The sequence below is a fragment of the Quercus robur genome, chromosome 11, assembly GCF_932294415.1.
Source record: "Quercus robur chromosome 11, dhQueRobu3.1, whole genome shotgun sequence".
Lineage (NCBI taxonomy): Eukaryota > Viridiplantae > Streptophyta > Magnoliopsida > Fagales > Fagaceae > Quercus > Quercus robur.
The window spans coordinates 37,375,049-37,394,369 of record NC_065544.1 but is presented as its reverse complement, the minus strand read 5'-3'; the positions used below and the strand labels follow the sequence as shown (position 1 = coordinate 37,394,369).

At 32.4% G+C, this 19,321-nt stretch overlaps 2 protein-coding genes across 2 annotated transcripts; both read left to right on the top strand.

The window, feature by feature from the left end:
• Positions 1-3,757: 3,757 nt before the first annotated feature.
• Positions 3,758-5,603, top strand: LOC126705441 (scopoletin glucosyltransferase-like). Its single transcript, XM_050404464.1, has one exon. It carries the CDS (start codon positions 3,886-3,888, stop codon positions 5,353-5,355), a length of 1,470 nt encoding a protein of 489 aa, XP_050260421.1. The 5' UTR covers positions 3,758-3,885; the 3' UTR covers positions 5,356-5,603.
• An 11,520-nt stretch (positions 5,604-17,123) lies between these two features.
• Positions 17,124-18,595, top strand: LOC126706145 (protein IRX15-LIKE-like). The gene has a single exon (XM_050405446.1). The coding sequence runs from the start codon at positions 17,353-17,355 to the stop codon at positions 18,343-18,345; it is 993 nt and encodes a 330-aa protein (XP_050261403.1). The 5' UTR covers positions 17,124-17,352; the 3' UTR covers positions 18,346-18,595.
• The last annotated feature ends 726 nt before the right edge of the window (positions 18,596-19,321 follow it).

Genomic DNA, 19,321 nt, shown 5'->3' with positions numbered 1-19,321 from the left:
TTTTGACTTTTGCTAAAACACAAAGCATTTAATGGAGACTTAACTAACTATCCCCGTTTACATAAGAGATATAAAAGAAGTGACAGATGCGACACATGACTTCTAGAAAAATGCCTCAATCTCAATCTCAATTTGAATTATACCCTGTCGACGTGACTTCTCAATTGAACCCGATGATCAATGCGATTCGGATATGCATCTGTATCATGTCCATTTTATACATCAGAGCCTTAAGTGCGTTTGGGATTGATTATTTTTATCCGTTTGTTTTATTATTTAACTTATTTTTACTATTATTTATAATTCTCATTGCATTTTTTTGTGCTATTTATGGATCTTACGGTACTATTTTAACTAACTTTTACTTTTATCTTTTTTATAAAAAATTTTCAATTTCAACTGAATAAGTTGTTCCCAAACAAACATTAAACGAAAGATTTGTCCTTCTATACATAAACCTCCCTTCAATTTTCATTTTCCAATCAATTGTTATAGAAATGAAAACTCGTTTCCAGACCCATTTTCATTTTTCCCCCTAAATCACATTACAATTGTCTCTTTATCAATCATATTGAAATGTGATGTTCAATTTAGATCCAGCAAATGGGTCGGGTCAAGCCAATATAGATTCAACTTGAATAATTATGGTTTAAATCAAATCCAGTCTAAAACAATCAGATCAAAATGAGTTGCAAAATCTATGACAATTACCTAAATTTTTAACGGTTGAAGTCAACCCAGTATGGCTCGTAATTTTTCACATAAAAAAGAAACTGAAGGGTATTTTTTTATGTTCCTTTTAATACAAATAAGAGAATAAAAACCTGAATACAAATAAAATAAAATTTTAAAAATACATAAATTATTAAATTCACTAGTCTAAAAATTTTACAAAATAATAAATAGAAAAGTCAGATACCTAGATCAAATGTCAACCACAATTAGTCCTACAGTAATATATATAAGATGTGAATTAAAGTTAACAAAATAATTACCAACATTCAAAATTTTACCAAAAAAACATAATCGTAGTAGGATTATGCAAGGGCTATATAAAACATTGTTTAGTTGATCCAAGTAATTAAATAAGTTTAAAAATAATTTTAAAATGAAGTAATAGCTAATAGAAAATAATTAGCATTAAATATTAAAAAAATTCTATAAATAAAAAATTATCATATTTAATATTTTTTATAAATAGTAAATTTATATAATAATTTAACGATTTTTATCTCATATAGATGACTAAATAAAATTCAAAATTTAAATTAAAAAAAAAAGGGTAAATGAGTAATTAAGACTACTTTATAAAGTTTCTTTTACATTAATTTTTTTATCTAAGAATTTAGAAGATGTATTTAAAAAACAACAATAAGTTCAAGTAGAAACAGATTCACAAAATTAGGGGTCTATGATTGAAAATTCATTATCATCAAGGTTTAAACTAAATGCAGTGACATATTGATGATCGGTAGGCCGCACTCCTAGTAGAGAGAGATTGGAGATTAATGGCCTGTTTAGATGGAAGGGGTAAGGAGAGGGAGTGGAGGGGAGTAGAGTAGAATTGGGTAAAAATAAGCTAATTTTGTGTTAAATCTACTCTACTATACTTTATTACCCCTCCCTCCTCCTCAATCCAAACGGACCATAACTAATCAATGACTGCTAAGTGAGAGTGCTAAGCCAAAGAAGCAAAGACAAGCTAAGAAGCCAACCAAGAGAAATCAACCCTCACCGAACTTAGAGAAAGAGGAAAATTGAGAAGAGTGAAGAAAAAAAACTGAGAAAGTGAAAATAAGAGGGAAGAGATTTAAGAGTTAAAAACTATAAAACCAAAGAAAACTAGAAGAGAAGAGTAAGAGGAGATTTTTTTTTTTTTTTTTTTTCCTTCCTAATTACAAATAGTCAAACTGCAAACAACAAAACCCAATCCATTGTTTAGTGAGTAGGTTTGGTGTTGACGCTATTTTTCATGAGTCTAAAAACTCTTATTCTTGTTTTTATACTTCGAGTTTGGCGGGCTAACAAATCCAAACCCAATTTTGTTAGGTCTAGAGATGACATTAATTCATAATCTATTTTTATTTGATTCATCAGTTGTTTTCCAAATATGAGGAAGTCTGATGCTGATAATTAATAATTTTAATGTCTCTTGTCTTACATTTAACTAATATGTAACATGTGCTTACGCATGGAAATGATAAATTGAAATGGTGCTATTGATGTTAGTTTGAGTTATTAAACATATATGACATTAATTCGACCAGGACATTTAGAGATGCTAAAATCGTTTTTCCTTGCAATTTTCATGATATTAGTTACGCCAAATTTCTCATTACATTATTCTCAAAAAAAAAAAAATAAATAAAAAAAAAAATTTCTCATTACATTGCTATTATGTATATAATTTTGAAAATCTCTATTGGATACTACATATACAATATCAATTTACAATCATTATACATGAAATTATCTAAATACAACACAAAATAAAAAGAATAGATTAGTCTAATAATATCTTCTAAATTGAATGGGGATAGGTGCATAGGATTGTTTAGCTTAATTACAAATTTTTAGGTTCAAGATTTTTGCATACAAAATATCTAAATAGAAATAGTTTAAAAAAATATATATATAAATATATATATATATATATATATATATTTATATATGCTCATTAGTTTGAAGAAAAAATAATAGCAAAAATCTAAACAATTTAATATTTATGGAAAGCTAACAAAAGCAAAATCTAATTTTGATTCCAATTGATTTTTCTCTAAACTTTGTTTTAATATATATATATATATATATATATATATAACCTAATAAGTAATGAACCATACATAGTCATTGTATATTATATAAATAACTTATAAATTTAAATTATTTTTAGTTACACAAAAAAAAATGGCTCATAAATGTAAAATCATTCAAACTCTCTTTTCCTATAATTATATATATATATATATATAGTTAGATATATGATTATTTTTTTATGGTTTATTTATATTGGACACCTCGTTTTCTATATTGAATTAACTCACTTGACACAAAAATTTAAAAACTTAAATTAGATAGATACATGGTTCAAAATTAAACTCTAATTGAAATCTAATTTTTACATTGAATTAACTCACTTGACGCAAAAATTTAAAAGTTTAGATTATATGGGACTCGTGGCGCAAAATTAGACTCTAATTGAATTCTAATTTAAAATCTAATTAGATTTTCTCTCTGCTTTGCTTATTAATATATATATATATATATATGTGTGTGTATTATAACAAGTCACATTTAAAACTAGTTAACATTCCTCATTAGTCATTAGATCTCAACTAACATAAAATAATGGTCATGTACATTGTTTTTCACCCCATTAAGCTTATATTTATTGTTTGAAATTTCTAAACCAGTTTCTTATTGAGATTTAGTTTCTAGTGAATCCAAAAAATGGTGAGTTTTAGAGTATGTTTGGCAAGAAGTAATGATTTTTTTTTTATATAGCTTTTTGTCTTAGTTTTAATTTTTTTTTAAAAGGTTAAAATTAACATACAATTTTTTTTTTCTTTTTTTTCACATGTAGCAAATGAGGGATACCCGAGACAATATGTCAACAATCTTTAAATTCTTGACAATTGAGAGAAGGGCATTTCAAAGAAGGCTCTTGATGCTTTTCTTTGCTGCAAGTAAAAGTGGGCCAAGCTCCCTATACAAGTGGGCTGGGATGTGAGCTCCACTACATGCTTTCTTTATTATCTGCCAACTCTCTGCTTTATCATTCGCTTTTTTTTGGGTGAAAGCCTTATCATTCGTTTTCAAACCAAAGCTTCCAGTTTCTCCTTGAAATCTACTCCAATTTCGTTCTAACATCTAACAAGAACAACCATGAACGGTGAATCTGATCAGCTTCATGTCCTATTCTTCCCTCTAATGGCACATGGCCATATGTTACCAACCTTAGACATAGCCAGGCTCTTCTCAGCTAGAGGTGTCAAAACCACCATAATCACCACCCCTAAAAACGCACGTCTCTTTACCAAAACCTTAGACAAAATCCAAAACTCTTCCACCAAAATCAGCCTCAAAATCATTCACTTTCCTGCCAAAGAGGTTGGCCTCCCTGAAGGTTTCGAAAATCTCGATCTTGTCACCGACCTACAAGTTCACCGCAAATTCTTCGCCGCCACATCCTTGCTCCAACAGCCTCTAGATGATCTCTTACAAGAACTACACCCACATGGACTTGTTGCTGATATGTTCTTCCCTTGGGCAACAGATATAGCATCAAAGCATGGAATTCCGAGGTTGATTTTCCATGGAACTAGCTTCTTTTCTATGTGTGCTATGCACTGTGTGGAACAGTACATGCCCCACAAAACTGTCAAATCCGACACTGAACCCTTTGTGTTGCCTGGATTACCAGACGAGATCAAGTTGACAAGTTTGCAACTTGCGGATCATACACGATTGGGTTTCGAGAATGACTTTACAAGGATGATGGATAGAGCTAAAGAAACTGAAAAACGAAGCTTTGGCATGCTTGTTAATAGCTTTTACGAGCTTGAGCCTGCTTATGTTGATCATTACAGGAATGTTATTGGAAGGAAAGCCTGGCATATAGGCCCAGTTTCGCTTTGCAATAGGAATGCTGAAGAGAAAGCACAGAGAGGAACAGAGTCCTCCATTGATGAGCATGAGTGCTTGAAATGGCTTGGTTCCAAGAAACCCAATTCAGTTGTTTATGTATGTTTTGGTACAAATTCAAGATTCCCAGCTTCTCAGTTACGCGAGATTGCGTTAGGCCTTGAGGGTTCTGGGCAGGAATTCATTTGGGTTGTGAGGAAGGACAACAATGATGGTGAGCAAGAAGGAGATAAGGAAGATTGGTTGCCTGAAGGGTATGAGAAAAGAATGGAAGGTAAAGGACTAATAATCAGAGGGTGGGCACCCCAGGTTTTGATTCTTGAACATGAATCAGTTGGTGGGTTTGTGACACACTGTGGTTGGAACTCAGCTCTTGAAGGAATCAGTGCTGGGTTGCCAATGGTAACATGGCCTATTTTTGCTGAGCAGTTCTACAATGAGAAGTTGATAACTGATGTGTTGAAGATTGGGGTTGGAGTTGGTGCTCAGCAATGGATTAAATTGGTGGGAGATTATATCAAAAAAGAAGCTTTGGAGAAGGCGGTGAAGGAGGTAATGGTGGGTGAGAAAGCTGAGGAAAGAAGAGGCAGAGCCAGGGCACTAGGGGAAATGGCAAAGAGGGCTGTTGAAGAAGGGGGCTCATCTTACACTGATTTGGGTGTTTTGATTGGAGAATTGAGGTCATATGGCGGATCAAGAAAGCAAGATTAAGTCAAATTATCATTATTATGCTTGTTTGTTTTGTTGTGATGCAAATAATTGAGGCCTCTTGTGCTTGAGATGACCACATATTATTAAGTTGATAATTTTTGCTTTTCTCTTGTCAGAATTGCTGGCACTCCGTTTGTAAATTTGTAATAGTTTTGGCTAATTTCTACGTGGTACTTTACTACTTTTAACATGTATTTGTAATTATTTTTTAAGCACTACAGAAGGATTTGTTACTGAAGTTGTGGGAATTTGGTAGCCTTTGTTGTGTTTGATGAATTTCCCCATTGATTACAAAGTCAAAAAGAGTTTCTCGACTCTGGTTTATTCTACAACTAATCACATAACACAATCCGTCCGCTTAAACTATATAAAAGCACGTGTATGAACACTATGATCGATATACGAGGTGATCTCCTAAAGTCTGTCAGGTCCTCAATTTTCTCCTTTGTATTGGGTTGGTTGAGATTTGTTTTAAAGTAAACATAAAAAATTTACAACTTTATTCACACTTGCTAAGTAGCAAGCATTCCTTGGTTCTCATATGCACTGTTTGATTTATTACCAACAATTTGTTATACCAAACAGTGTCAAATTTGTTGACAAAACCTGTGTGTGTATACTTTTTCTTGGTTTTACGGTTTTGTGCTTTTGGCAGTGTTTTTGGGCGGTGGTCTTTGAAATAAATAATATATATAAATGCAATATTCATATGAATGTCTTAGTTAAAAACACCAACAAATACTAGTTAAGCTATGGATCACGAAATAATTAAAAATCAGGTTATAGGCAAGATGTCTAAACATTTCACCAATTCTCTATACAGCTTTGTCCTTACTGCACTCCTGTCACAATGGCATGCATTACAAGTGCATTTTTTGTCTCTACCTGCAGGTGTTGATTACATAAAAAGAACGTTTGATTTAGGTAAGGTTCAGCACAAGGCATCCTTAATGTTAGATTCATCACGTGTTTATCATAAAAGAAATTGATAGGTTCACCACATTCGATGTAAAACATTAGTGGACCCCTTGGTTCATCCCTTGAGCAACTGGGAGAACCATTCGATGACAGATTTTCCACATGCCAAGAGATCGGATGATTTTGATGAGGTGGAAACCCCCTCCGACACTTGCCTGGTGATCCTTCTTTCTAGAGGGGAAAATTTAAGAAATCTCAGATCAATGCTCCAGACTCTCACAACAGGAAACTTAGATAGTATCGAAACAGTGCTCCAAGCTCTCACAAAGGGTGAAGGCCCCATCCCTGTTGTGAGAGTTCAAAACACTTTGAGACTACCTAAGAATTGCTCATTTCTCAGGAAGAAAAGTATTGTAAAAGCATTTACATCAAGAATGTTAAAATTTTTTGCTTTTAACAATTCAAAACACTATTTTATCTATTTTAATACATCACTTTATAATATACCCAACATTAAAAGTTTTTTTTTTTTTTTACCAATTCATTTAAAATTTTTTTTTTCTCTCAGTATGTTTCTTTGTCTCCCTTCTTATCTTTGTCTCTCTCTCTCTCTCTCTCTTTCTCTAAAGCAACCCTAACACTTTGTTCTCAATCCAAGAAAACTCACACCACCACCATATACCCTTAGTGCGATGGTCACTCCACAAATATAAGTGCTTATAGGGTGTGGGGGACAAAGACCGAGGTTTAAGTCTCCAAGAAGGAGCTTCACACACATATATACTTAGATTAGAATAAAGTAGAAATTCTATCTTTTAAAAATAAAAAAAATAAAAATAAAAATACACCCACGCCCAAGAAAAAGAGAAACAAAACAACTCACCAAAATCACAAACCCAAACCCACATCCTCATCACCATCAACCACCAATAATTGGGAAAAGAAAAAGAAAAAGAAAAAGGAAAACAACCCACCTAAGTTACAACCAAATCACAAACCCAAACCCACAACCTCATCACCACTAATAGCGGAAAAAAAAAAAAAAAAAAAAAAAAAAAAAAAAAAAAAAAAAAAAAAAAAAAAAAACCAACCCAACTCGACCTCAATCCCAACCACCCCCGACCTTAACCCACCCCAGTTGGATCTCAACCCCAGCCTGACCTTAACCCACCCACCCTAACCACCACTAGCCACCACTTAAGAGAAAGAATAAGAGCACATACTGTAGGGAATTAACATGAAATTCCCAACCTATGAGAAACAAAAAATAGAGAAAACACACATCAAAGAAAAATAATCACACGCACAAAACAGTATTTACATGGTTCGGCAATTTGCCTACGTCCACAAAGTTACAAGAATTTCACTATTATCAGAAAAAAAAAAAAAAATACAAGTGCGGTAGTACAATTTTTCTCTCTCTCAAAAACTACATCAAGAAAACTCTAATCACCAAAATAACAGTTTCTATATCCTATGCACATGATTCACAATGGACTAAATTTCAGAAAATTTCCCATTAAAAACCATGCAACATTATTGTTAGAACATATGTAATTCACTTGTTAAGAACATATGTCACTATTTTATGTAATTGGCTTATCCTTTGACAAAACGCACTTTATTTGTATTTTGATAGATCTAGGATGTGTTTAATATTTCAAGAAACTGTGTTTCAAAATCAAGTATTGAAGACATGCAAGTCTGTTCAAGATTCAAGCTGAAAAGTGTCTATCATTAAAGCTCGATAGCTAGCTTAACAGCTAGCTATCCATCGAGCTTAAGAAGCTATTCCAGCTCCGTGGCTCGACAGGGCCTCGACAAACAGCTATCTGTCGAGTTTTATGAAAAACAGAATTTTAATTTTGTTTTGACTCTGATCCGTGATTATGTGTTTGGGTCTTCTTTTCTTCTAACCCTAGACATATAAAAGAATTATTTTAAGGGCCGTCAAAGGGTACACAAGTTGCACAAGTGTTGAGCAAAGTTTGTTCAAGCAATTTGTAACCGGAGACAAATTTTGCCCTAGTTCATCTTTCTTGTGAAGAAGTTGTTGTGTATGTGCATCATAGGGTTTTGTGACCAAGCATTTTCTTGATCTTCATCGTTGGGATGAACAGAAGAACTTTGCAGCCAACAACCTTCTCTAGTTGGTGATTGAAGTCGCGTACTAGGATTCGCGTATTGGTTAGACACGTACTTAGGAGCCGTGCATCAAAAAGGGAAATTGTTATTATAGAACAAGTCCAATTGGGTATTAGGATAAGGGTTTAACTGTAGATTGGTATAAGGTACTGAGATTCCTTTACTTGTAACCGCTTGTTGTGATAATAGTGGAATTTCGGGAGTAGTGACTTGAAAATCACCCAGTGGGGTTTTTGTCGTTAGGTTTTCCCCATTCGTAAATAAATTACCGTGTCATTTATTTTCCGTTGCATAATTAGTTTATTGGTGATTTATTTGTGCTACCACACGTTTGCATGTTAATTAACTTAATTAATTCACTTGACTAAATTAATTGGTTAATTTATCACAATGGGTCAATTCATTTTTAGCCTATCAATTATTTCGAGTCGAGTCATCATCCGGGTCAAACACAACTAAGCTCCATAAAGCCAAACACATACCTTTTTTTTAAGCGTAAGATGAGAGCACAAACTTGAGAGAGAGAGAGAGGGAGAGAGAGAGAGAGAGAGGGGAGACTAATTTAATAAAGTGAGAACGAAAGAGAAAATAGTTTTTTATTTGTAGCAACTTGCTACAGTAGTAGCTAGTAGTAGCAAGTTACTGTAGCAAGTTATCAAATAAATTTAGGTTTATTTTATTTTTAATCGAGAGCTTCAACCTATAGTGTTAACTCCTAATAATAACTATTTATTATCAAACCAAGATATCAATCAGTTTTTGGTGTAGCGGTGATTGAATCCCAGATCTTTTATTTAACTATCAGAGACTTTACCAGTTGAGCTAATTAGAACCCATAATTTAGGTTTGACAACATTGATGGAGAGGGCTTTTTGGTGGTTTTGTTGCAAAAATAGGTTTTTAGCAATTTTCACACTTTTAGTGTGAATGCTAAGTACTAGAACTTAAAGTGTTTTGCAAAATAGTGGGTCACAAAATATAAGGGATAATTACCATTTTTTTGTTTACTAAAGACATTTAACTTGACATTAAAAAAAATTTGGATTGACCTGCCATTTGGTTAAATTCCATCACAATTTCTAGAAAATGCCTACATTTTTTTATTAAAAAAAAAAAATTTCTTGATTCTTTGCCAAAAACATCTTTCATTAAAATTTTATTCCAGAGACTGAACTACAACTTTCCAAATAATGCTTTGAAATTGTAAACTAAAAACTAAAAATTGAAATTTAGAAAAGCAATAATTGTATGTCCCCTCAATACTTGAAACCCACCGTTATTGAAATCTGAAGAAGGGACATGAAAATAAAATGTGAAAAAAAATATGTACAGAAGAAGCATACCTTTTTTGTCTATGCTTGTGTAGAAGTTGTTGTAAATCTATCAATTATGTTTTCACCAACCATGGTTAAAATTTTGTGAAGTAAATATTTTATATATATATATATATATATATATATTTTTAATTAAGGGAATGGAGGGGAGTGCTGTTTTTTTCAAACTTCAAATGAGGAGAAGTGTCATTTTGTCAATACTCGATAGAGGGAAGTATAAATATAAATACCTCTGTTTCAGGACCTTTTGTGAACCCATAGTTTGAAAAACCCAAAGCCCAAGTAAAGAAATGCCCTTAAGGCAGATGGCCGATTGAGTGAGATTCTTGGCCCATACTTAAGGCTGGTGTCCATGGACCAAACGGTCCGATGCATGTGTTTTTTGCTCCTCAAGCTGGAGGCCCAAAACCCAAGAAGGCCAGGCCAATAAGGCCCACACTAATATAAGGAGTTAAAAGGTAGTTTGGAATCTATGGACTAATGAATGTCAGATAGGCATCTTGTTGAATTTTGTGGAAATTGTACCCAAAAAAAAACACATCAATCTATTTATAAAATTTCTTTGTAAGGCACAAAATTCAATTTCAATGAAAATCATAACATTCACTTAGTGCAAAAAGTGACATGCCCCGAAGCAATTTTTTAAATAGAGTAACTTTTTAATATGTCAAAAATAGAAATTTTATTTTTTTAATAAAACGTTTAATACTCGTACTCTAATAATTTATTTGATGGTAAAATAGGGTTGATAGTGAGTTTTTTTTTTTTTTTTTTTTTTAATGATAAGTTGTGTGGTAACTGTAACTTTCGAGCATCTTTTGCTGCTTAGTTTGGTCTAATACTCAGGCTTTAGAGGTGCTTGGCCCTACAGCTCTACCATGTTTTGGTTAGGCATGGGAGACCAATAATGGTCCATATCATTTCAATAATCATATAGTTAATCTAGAGATTCCATCATGATTCTGTCCAACTCAGTTCAGCATTATGGATAACTTTAGCAAGACCAAAAAGCATAGTGTTTGGGAAAAGTATATGTTAAACAAACTGAAATGATAGAATTATGGTTACAAAATTTTCACTTTAATAAAAGTTTCTTGATGGGATTGCACTTTTTGTAGTCTTGTCTACTTAGCAATCATTCATTTCCAATTTGTATTTTTGAAATCAGGATGTAGATTCGTTGTTAATGAAAAAGTTGATCCCATGCACTTTCAATAATTAAAAAAATTACAACGTTATGGATACAGGAGATCTTTACATTAACTATACTATATCGTATTTCTAGATAATACTTTTAGAAAAGTATTGAAACTTGACGTTTAGGGCATGTTTGATAGGAGATTTTAAGTATTGTTATTTAAGATGATGTGAAAATTATAGTTTAAAAAGTGTTGTAAAAACACATGTTTAAAGTACTCGTAATGCAAAACATGTCTTCGGTACTATATTTCTAATAACATTTTTTTTTTTTAAAGTAAAAAACATAATTGTATATTTAGTATGTGTATGTGTTTTTGAGAAATAGTGTAAATTTTCTGACATAAACAGTAAAATGTAATTATTTATTTATTTATTCTATCTTTTTTTTTTTTTAAGAAATAATTACAACATGCTGCTAACCCCGCAGCTCGAACCCTTTCCCCCCTAGACCCCAAAGCACTTTGTGCATGAGGAGGTGTTAATTCAGCTATAAGGCCTTTGACTATTTATTCTATCTCTTATCTTCGTTCCATCTCTCTCTTTTGCAAGTCCAAGCTAGCTTAAACAATTCACTGAACAATGCAAACCCAACTGAATCAAAGCCAAATTGCTATTTTTTTTAGTTGAGACAAGAGAAAAGAAAAACCCATAAATTTTTTTTTTATATATAAAAACCCATAAAATCTAGACAAAAGAAAAGCCAAATTTCTATTCTATCCAACTGTATCACTAGTCATCCAACCCAGAAAAAAGAAAAACAAGAGAAAGCCATCAACTAGGATATTTACAACAACAACAAAAAGAAAAAAAAGAAAAAGAAAAAAAGAGATAGAAAGAAAGAAGAAGACAACGTGCAAGAGGGAAAAAAAAATAATAATAAATAAATAAATAAAGAGAAGAAGAAGAAAGAGTGGTAGCGTGCAGGAGAAAGAGAAAACAAAAAAGAAAAAAAAAGAAAGAAGAAGAGGATGTCAAAATGAGAAATTCAACGTAGAATCTTCATACATGAATGAGAAATCCCACCAAAAATTTGATTAGTGGATGTCAAAATAAATTACAACAAAAGTCAAACCAATTTCTAGCATGATTGATACCGAGCCCACTCTTTCCCCAAAAATGCAAAGGGTTTTTTTATTTACTTATTTATTATGTAAATGTTAGATTTGAAATTATGTTGTCAGGTTCAAAATGATTAATATTTATGATCTATTTAAGATATTAATTAATTTTTTGTTTAAGCAAAATTCAAACTTAAATATTTTATTGGACGACAAATGATTTTATTAAAGACTCTCTAATAATAAATGTATCATTTTACAAGGGTTAATTTAATTTTATCTTCACCGCCTATATATACAACTAAAACTTTAAATCCCTATATATTTATGTTATTGAACTCTATGTTATAGTTAACTAATTGAAAAATATATAGTTGATAAGACTAGGATAACACTCAATTAACCTTAGATTACATACTTGTATTATAGTTAGGATAAGTAGGATTACTTGCACTATAAGTTGTAGTTGAAGATACTTTGCAAAATGAACTTTTACTATGATAATAATACAATAAAAATTGACTAATAATATAAGAGATTTGAGTCTTGAATCTTGAAATCTCTAACAAAATTAAACTATCTCTCCCTCTCTAAAGGAGTAAGGACCGGATATTTACCTTGAAAATAATTGAAAGATTTTGATTCTTTTATCATTTTTTCCCTAAGCTATTCTTTTCTCATAATTATTAACCTCATTTGAAAACTCACTCATTCAAAAATTTTTTTTTCTAAAAAAATTGACATTATACGACCATAAATCTAGGTTACATGTTAAAAAATAAAAATTTAAAAAGGTAATAAGAGCCACATTACACAAGGGAAAGTGGAGAGAGAAAATTTACAGACATAAATATGATGGGGATATAACAAGTTACAACAATGTACATGGAACCATTGAACTATAATATCTTCTGAACAATAATGTCCGTGAACCCCATTATCTTAGAGGTTTGGCCGCCGGGCCCGGAGTCCTCGACCCTACACTCTTTAAGTCTAAATAATTCCACCTACGGAGAATGGAGGTTGCTTCATAATAATTGCCATTTGGCCAGAAAGTGTAGAATTGCTGCACTGTAGTTTTATCCTTTTACTGTGCAGAACAAACGGAAAATTTTTTGAACAAGTTATTCAATCACTAATTATTGTTGTACATTATGACTTATGTACTTCTGTATATGCTATAGTTGAAATGTGCTGTGTGCCTCGAACTTATAATGCGTAACTTTTAATACTACCGTATATAATGCACCTGAAATCCCGTCAAAATCAATTTAGCTGTGTGTCTCAGACTCTACGCTGTCGGCATATTTTTTAAATTTTGAATTTTTCTTATTCAGTTCAAAACTAATTTTTTTTCTTTATTTTGAGTCAAGTTTTAAACTATTGAGCTAATTTTTCTTTATTTTGGGCTAGCTTTCCTAGTCAACACTTGCTAGGTTTATCGAACTTTTTATTTTTTTATTTTTTAAATAGAGTTATTGAACTATTAATAATATATTTAATATTAAAAATAAATAAATAAATATATTAATATATAGAGCATGTGTAGTGCGGTTTGTGCGGTTTTCTTATTATAAAACCGCAAACCATACTACATTACTTGCAATGCAATGTGGTTATATCATTTTACAAGTGGTTTTAGTATAGTTTTTACAGTTTGGTGAACACCCTTTCTTTACTATGTGTAACTTTTATTTTTTGAGAGGGTGTGGGTGGGGAACTATACCAGCTAGTTTATGGCCTACAATGGTATTCCGAACAGAAGGATGACATGTTAATGGCCCATTAAGGGGTGCAAGAAAATAACCCAACAAAACGAAATCATGGTTGCTTTAGCAATCAAATACCAAAAAGATATCATGGTTAAAAGTAGAAACCTAATGATGGAATAATAACAGGAGTTTGAATATGAAATCATAAATTCTTAACCTTTTCTTTTTATGTATATTGAATCATTGATACGTGGACGTTAGACTAAGTGGGCAAGAATATTAAAAAACAAAAATCTCAACACAACTGTAAATATCCTCTTAACCAAATTCATCATACTTTTGTAAAACTTACTCATTATATTTGTCACAATAATCTTATCTATGATATACCTAAAAAAAGATTAATGAAAAATTATAATTACGGTTTTATTTAAACCATGTCAACATCTGAATCAGTGCAGGATTAAGCACGTCCGTGAAACACTTTCAATTCCAATTTCACACAAAAATCTACCACTCACATGCCTAACAGTATTTCACATCCAAATTTACAAACAAATCCAATAAAAAATCACTATTTCACATAACAATTATACAAACTATAGAAACACATTAATCTTTTAACTACGTTCTATCGGGTCTATTCCAATCTCTCCTTAATTATAAAATCAAGTAATGTTCCCTGATTTGTAAATAACCTTCATGTCATTAGTAAAAGTGAAATTGTATTTTATAGATGAACTATCAAGCTGAACAGCATCATAGAGCCATATGATGTATAAAGAATCAAATTTTATCCATAATCATGAAAAGCATGTGTACGTACCCACGTGGAAGCTAAATTCCTCGTTTGGTTCAAAAAATTCCCAGAACTTCTTCAAAGTTCAAAGTGTGTTGACAAACACAGTACCAATTAAGCATATAGCTAAATAAATGGCCGTTGAATGCGGAATTGGTGCTTGTCATTTCCTAACAACCTTGGCGCTCTTGTTAGGTACTTTCTTTTCCATTCCAATCCAACATTGATTGAAAAATTGACACTTTTATGTCTATCCAGTCTCATAAATTCGGGTAACTTTGCTTCTTTATTTTCACTATTTCATGTTAAAGTTTCCACACCCAACCCAACTTTGTTGGATGAACACAGATATGAATCTAAATATCAAAGAAGCTAGTTCGCCTTTGATGCACTGTTAGTTCAAACTTCAAAGAGAGAGGGAAAAAAACTATTAACTCTCACTGTTTGATAGATAAAGGCAAAAGCTAGATAGCCAACTTCTATTTGTCGATATTTTATTTTGAACTTGAGCAGTATTTTGAGACAGATATTGGTATTGAATACCGAATACGAATCTCCTACAAACTTTCATTTTTGTCTTTTTAAGAAGTCTCCAACAAACTTAAGACATAGTGTGCGTTTGGATAGAACTTATTTTGCTGAAACTGAAAACTGAAAACACTGTAGCAAAATAATTTTTAAATGTGTGAATAGTGCTGTGGGACCCATTTTTAATGAAAAAATTGATAAAAAATGAAATTTGTGGGTCCGTAAACAGTGCACATGTGCACTGTTCACTGCAGAAAGGCAAGATTTGCAGTTACTGTTCAATGAACAGTAACCGCACTACTCCAAAAACGCGTGAAAACCAAAAAAAAAAAAAAAAAAAAAGAACAAAAACGCAGATCCAAAAACGCAGCCGTGGATCCAAACACACCCATAGTGTTGTTTTTATATGTACCTTCTATAAATTAAATTAGCCAAAGGCAACAATCCGCATTGATAAGAATTTGGCTATATTGATAATAAAGATGCAAGATAAAGTAGGTGATGAATGAATGCTTTATTTTTTTGTAATTTTTTTAATATATCTTTGGATTTTAATACTCAATTATAAATTAAATATGTTTTATAATAATAGAAGTTATACCTACTTAAAAAATAACAATATAAATTTCTATCGTTACTGTCAAAAAAAAAAAATAACAATATAAATTACTAACAACTAATTAACTATTGAGTTTGGAGGGAGGATCAATTTCAAACTCATTTTTAAAGTAATTTGTATACTTGCAAATCAAATAAACAAAACGTACATTTTATTGTCAATTCTATAGTCGTACTCCAAATTATTTCATAAATGATCACCTAAAAGGTTGATGATATTACAATTAATTTAATTTAAAGCCACACACTCAATTTTATCATTTTTTAAAGGCAAAAATAAAATATCTTTTTTTCTTTTCCTTTCCAATATTTTTAATTCTAAAAGACATTAATAAAATTCAAAATATCTATTTCCTTTTTAAATTTAATTTTAACATCAAAAAATGGAAATTTTAATTATTTATACTATATATAAAGAGGAATCTCCTCTTTGACCCTAAAAAAATGTGGTTCAAAAATACTCTCAATAATGAATGATAACTTTTCTTAGAAATAAGGTTATAAATGTCAAATAAAAAAATTTCATTTTAAATTCAAAAAGAGAATTCCTAAAATTTAGGATTTTTTTCATTCACGTTCATCTTTTTACTGTCTAAAATTTAGCATTTTTATTCTTTTTTCATCTGAATAAAAGTAAAAAACCCCTATTTAAAAAATTAAAAACTAAAAGAACTCCTAAAATTTAGCATTCTTTCCCCCTCAAGTTCATCTTAGGTACACTAGTGGCAATGCTCTCTCCTTTCGGTCTTTCACATGAAAAAATTATTTAGAAAGTACGACAAATTAATTTCCATGGTCCTAAAAAAAAATCCATGGTCTTTCTATTTTCTTTTTTTTGAAAGCATGGTCTTTCTATTTTCTAATGGTCTTAAGGCATGGTCTTTCTAATGCTTAGCTCAACGGCCATTTATTTAGCTATATGCTTAATTGGTACTGTGTTTGTCAACACACTTTGAGCTAAGCTAAGCTAGTAAAAAATGAGGCCAACATGCCTTAAGACATAGGTCCGAGTTCCCCAACTAGTAGTGTGTTGCAACTCCAATACCATTAGCTGTAGTGTGAGATCTTAATTCAAAAATAGTTAGAATGCACCTAAGTAGGAAAACTACATTAATAATAGGAAAACTACATTGATCACCCTCCTTTAACCATTTATTTTATTAAAAAAAAAAAAAAAAAAAGTGAGGCCAACAAGCTTCCATCTTTGCCAAAAGTTAATTTCCACAAATCCTTTGCTTGTTCCTACCACCACAACCTCAATTTATGCCCAATTTCCCGTGACTTTGTATTATTTTGTTTTTATAAGGTTATTCATTTCCCCTTACAAGAGGGACTCCAAATTTCGTAGTATCCCTTCAAAATTTTCAAAAAACCCACAACAAAACCACCGACGACCTCATCAATAGATAGATACCTGGTCTCTTTCACTTCACTCAGTCGTACACATGTAAGCCCTTCACTCCCTCCTTTTATGACCTGCTCCCACTCGTCCCCCACCTCACCCCTCTCTTCCAAAAACTCAGGCCCCACATTTGATCTTTACCAGGTCCATCACTTTCACCCATTTGGGATTCGTGCCCTTAATCTCTCTAAACTCAAATTTCCTCCGTGATTTCTCTTGTCCCTCGCTCACTTCCAAGCAAATATCAAAAGCAATTTCCCTCTCTCTCTCTCTCTCTCCAAAAATGAAGAGCAACACCAACACAAAAGTAATACTCCTCCACCCATCAATCCACAAGCAAAGCGGCGCCGTCTCCTCCTCCTTCTCCTCCACACACCGGTTGTGGCTGGTGTTTATAGTCACAGTCTTCACCTTAGCTTTCACCATCACTCTCCTTAACTCAACCATGCCATCCTCAATCAGTCCCACAAGCCAAGCTTCGGCCTTTACAGCTCCAATCCCACCTTCCATCTCCGACGCTCTCCTCCACTACGCCGCCACATCAAACGCCACCACTATCCACATGTCCTCTTCTGAACTCACCTCCATAGCCACCACTCTCACCCACTGCTCCCCAACTTGTAACTTCTTAATCTTCGGCCTCACCCACGAGTCTCTACTCTGGCAAGCTCTCAACTTTAATGGCAGAACCGTTTACTTAGACGAGAACGAGTTCTTGGTCTCGAAATTCGAGCAGTCGCACCCTGGAATCGAAGCCTACGACGTGTCGTACACAACCAAAGTCTCCGACATGAGCGAACTCATCTCTGTCACGAAATCGGCAGTCAAAAACGACTGCCGACCGGTGCAGAATCTCTTGTTCTCGGAATGTAAGCTGGGGATCAACGACATGCCGAACCACTTGTACGACGTGCCGTGGGACGTGATTCTGGTCGATGGGCCACGTGGGTATTTCGCCAATGCACCGGGGAGAATGTCGGCGATATTTACGGCGAGCGTTTTGGCGAGGAGCAAGAAGGTCGGTGGGTCCAACTCCAACTCCAACTCCAAGACCCATGTTTTTGTTCACGATTTTGAAAGAGAGGTTGAGAGGATTTGCAGTGATGAGTTCTTGTGCGAAGAGAATTTGGTTGAGACTGTGGAATTGTTGGCGCATTTTGTGTTGGAGAGAATGGAAGAGAACAGGTTTGAGTTTTGTAAGAATTCAACTTCTTCTTTGTCTACATCATTGCCATCATCAAATTCAGTTTCTTTATCATCAGGGGATGATGATTGAGATGGGGTTTTGTGATTAATGGCCATATTATTACTACAACTTTAGGGGTTTTCTTTTTCAATAGAAAGTGTAATATTTTATAGGTGTAAACTGTTTCAAGTGTTCCCAAAACAATGATGAAGGATCAAGTTTTGGGTATCTGAAAAGTTTGTTAATATTAGTGTCTTTTTTTTTCTTTTCTTTTTGGGTCTGTTTGGTTGGTGAGAAACGTTGAGAAATGAACAGAATTTGATAGAATTTTAATCTACAACGGGAACCGTTTTTGACTTGGCAATTGGCAGGTGAGTTTGACCAAAAAACAAGATTTAAAGTTTGAATTAAAGAGTAGGAAATAACCGATACGAGAAGAACATTGTACCTAATTAAGACAAAGACGTGTAATTACGTTAGATTTTAGCTCATTAAAGCCAAAACAACACGAAGCTCAGCGGAAACCTTAAAAAAAAAAAACAATGGCCGGTGTTTCTTTTTCATAAATTGAAAACGTGAAAACTCGGGTATAATAAATTTGAATATTCAAAAATTTTCACTTTTTTTTTGGTTTTCATAAGCAGTGTCGTGATATGAGAGAACAATGCTTTATTTTTACCAAAAGGCTATGATAAAATTTTATTAGTAGAGCATTGCTCCGTTTTTGGTTTTATCTATTTGTTCTTAGGAGAAGTTATACAAAGATTTGGATTTCAACTTTTTTTAAAAAAAAATTAATAAAATGAGTTAAATAAAGTTGTAAAAATAAGGAATTTTTTTAGTGATGAAAGTTATTAATGATTATTTTTTGATATTTCAATAATTAGAGTAAACAATATTTGATCTCTGAATATCTTGTTTTTTTAAAGTACTATTATTATTATTATTATTATTATTTTGCTAGGTAATTGTTTATGCATGAGCTAGAATTCCTGAGTTGAAGGTCACAAGACTTAACTGGGTATCACTTGGCCAGCAGGCCCTGTGGTATGTACTGTTTAAATAA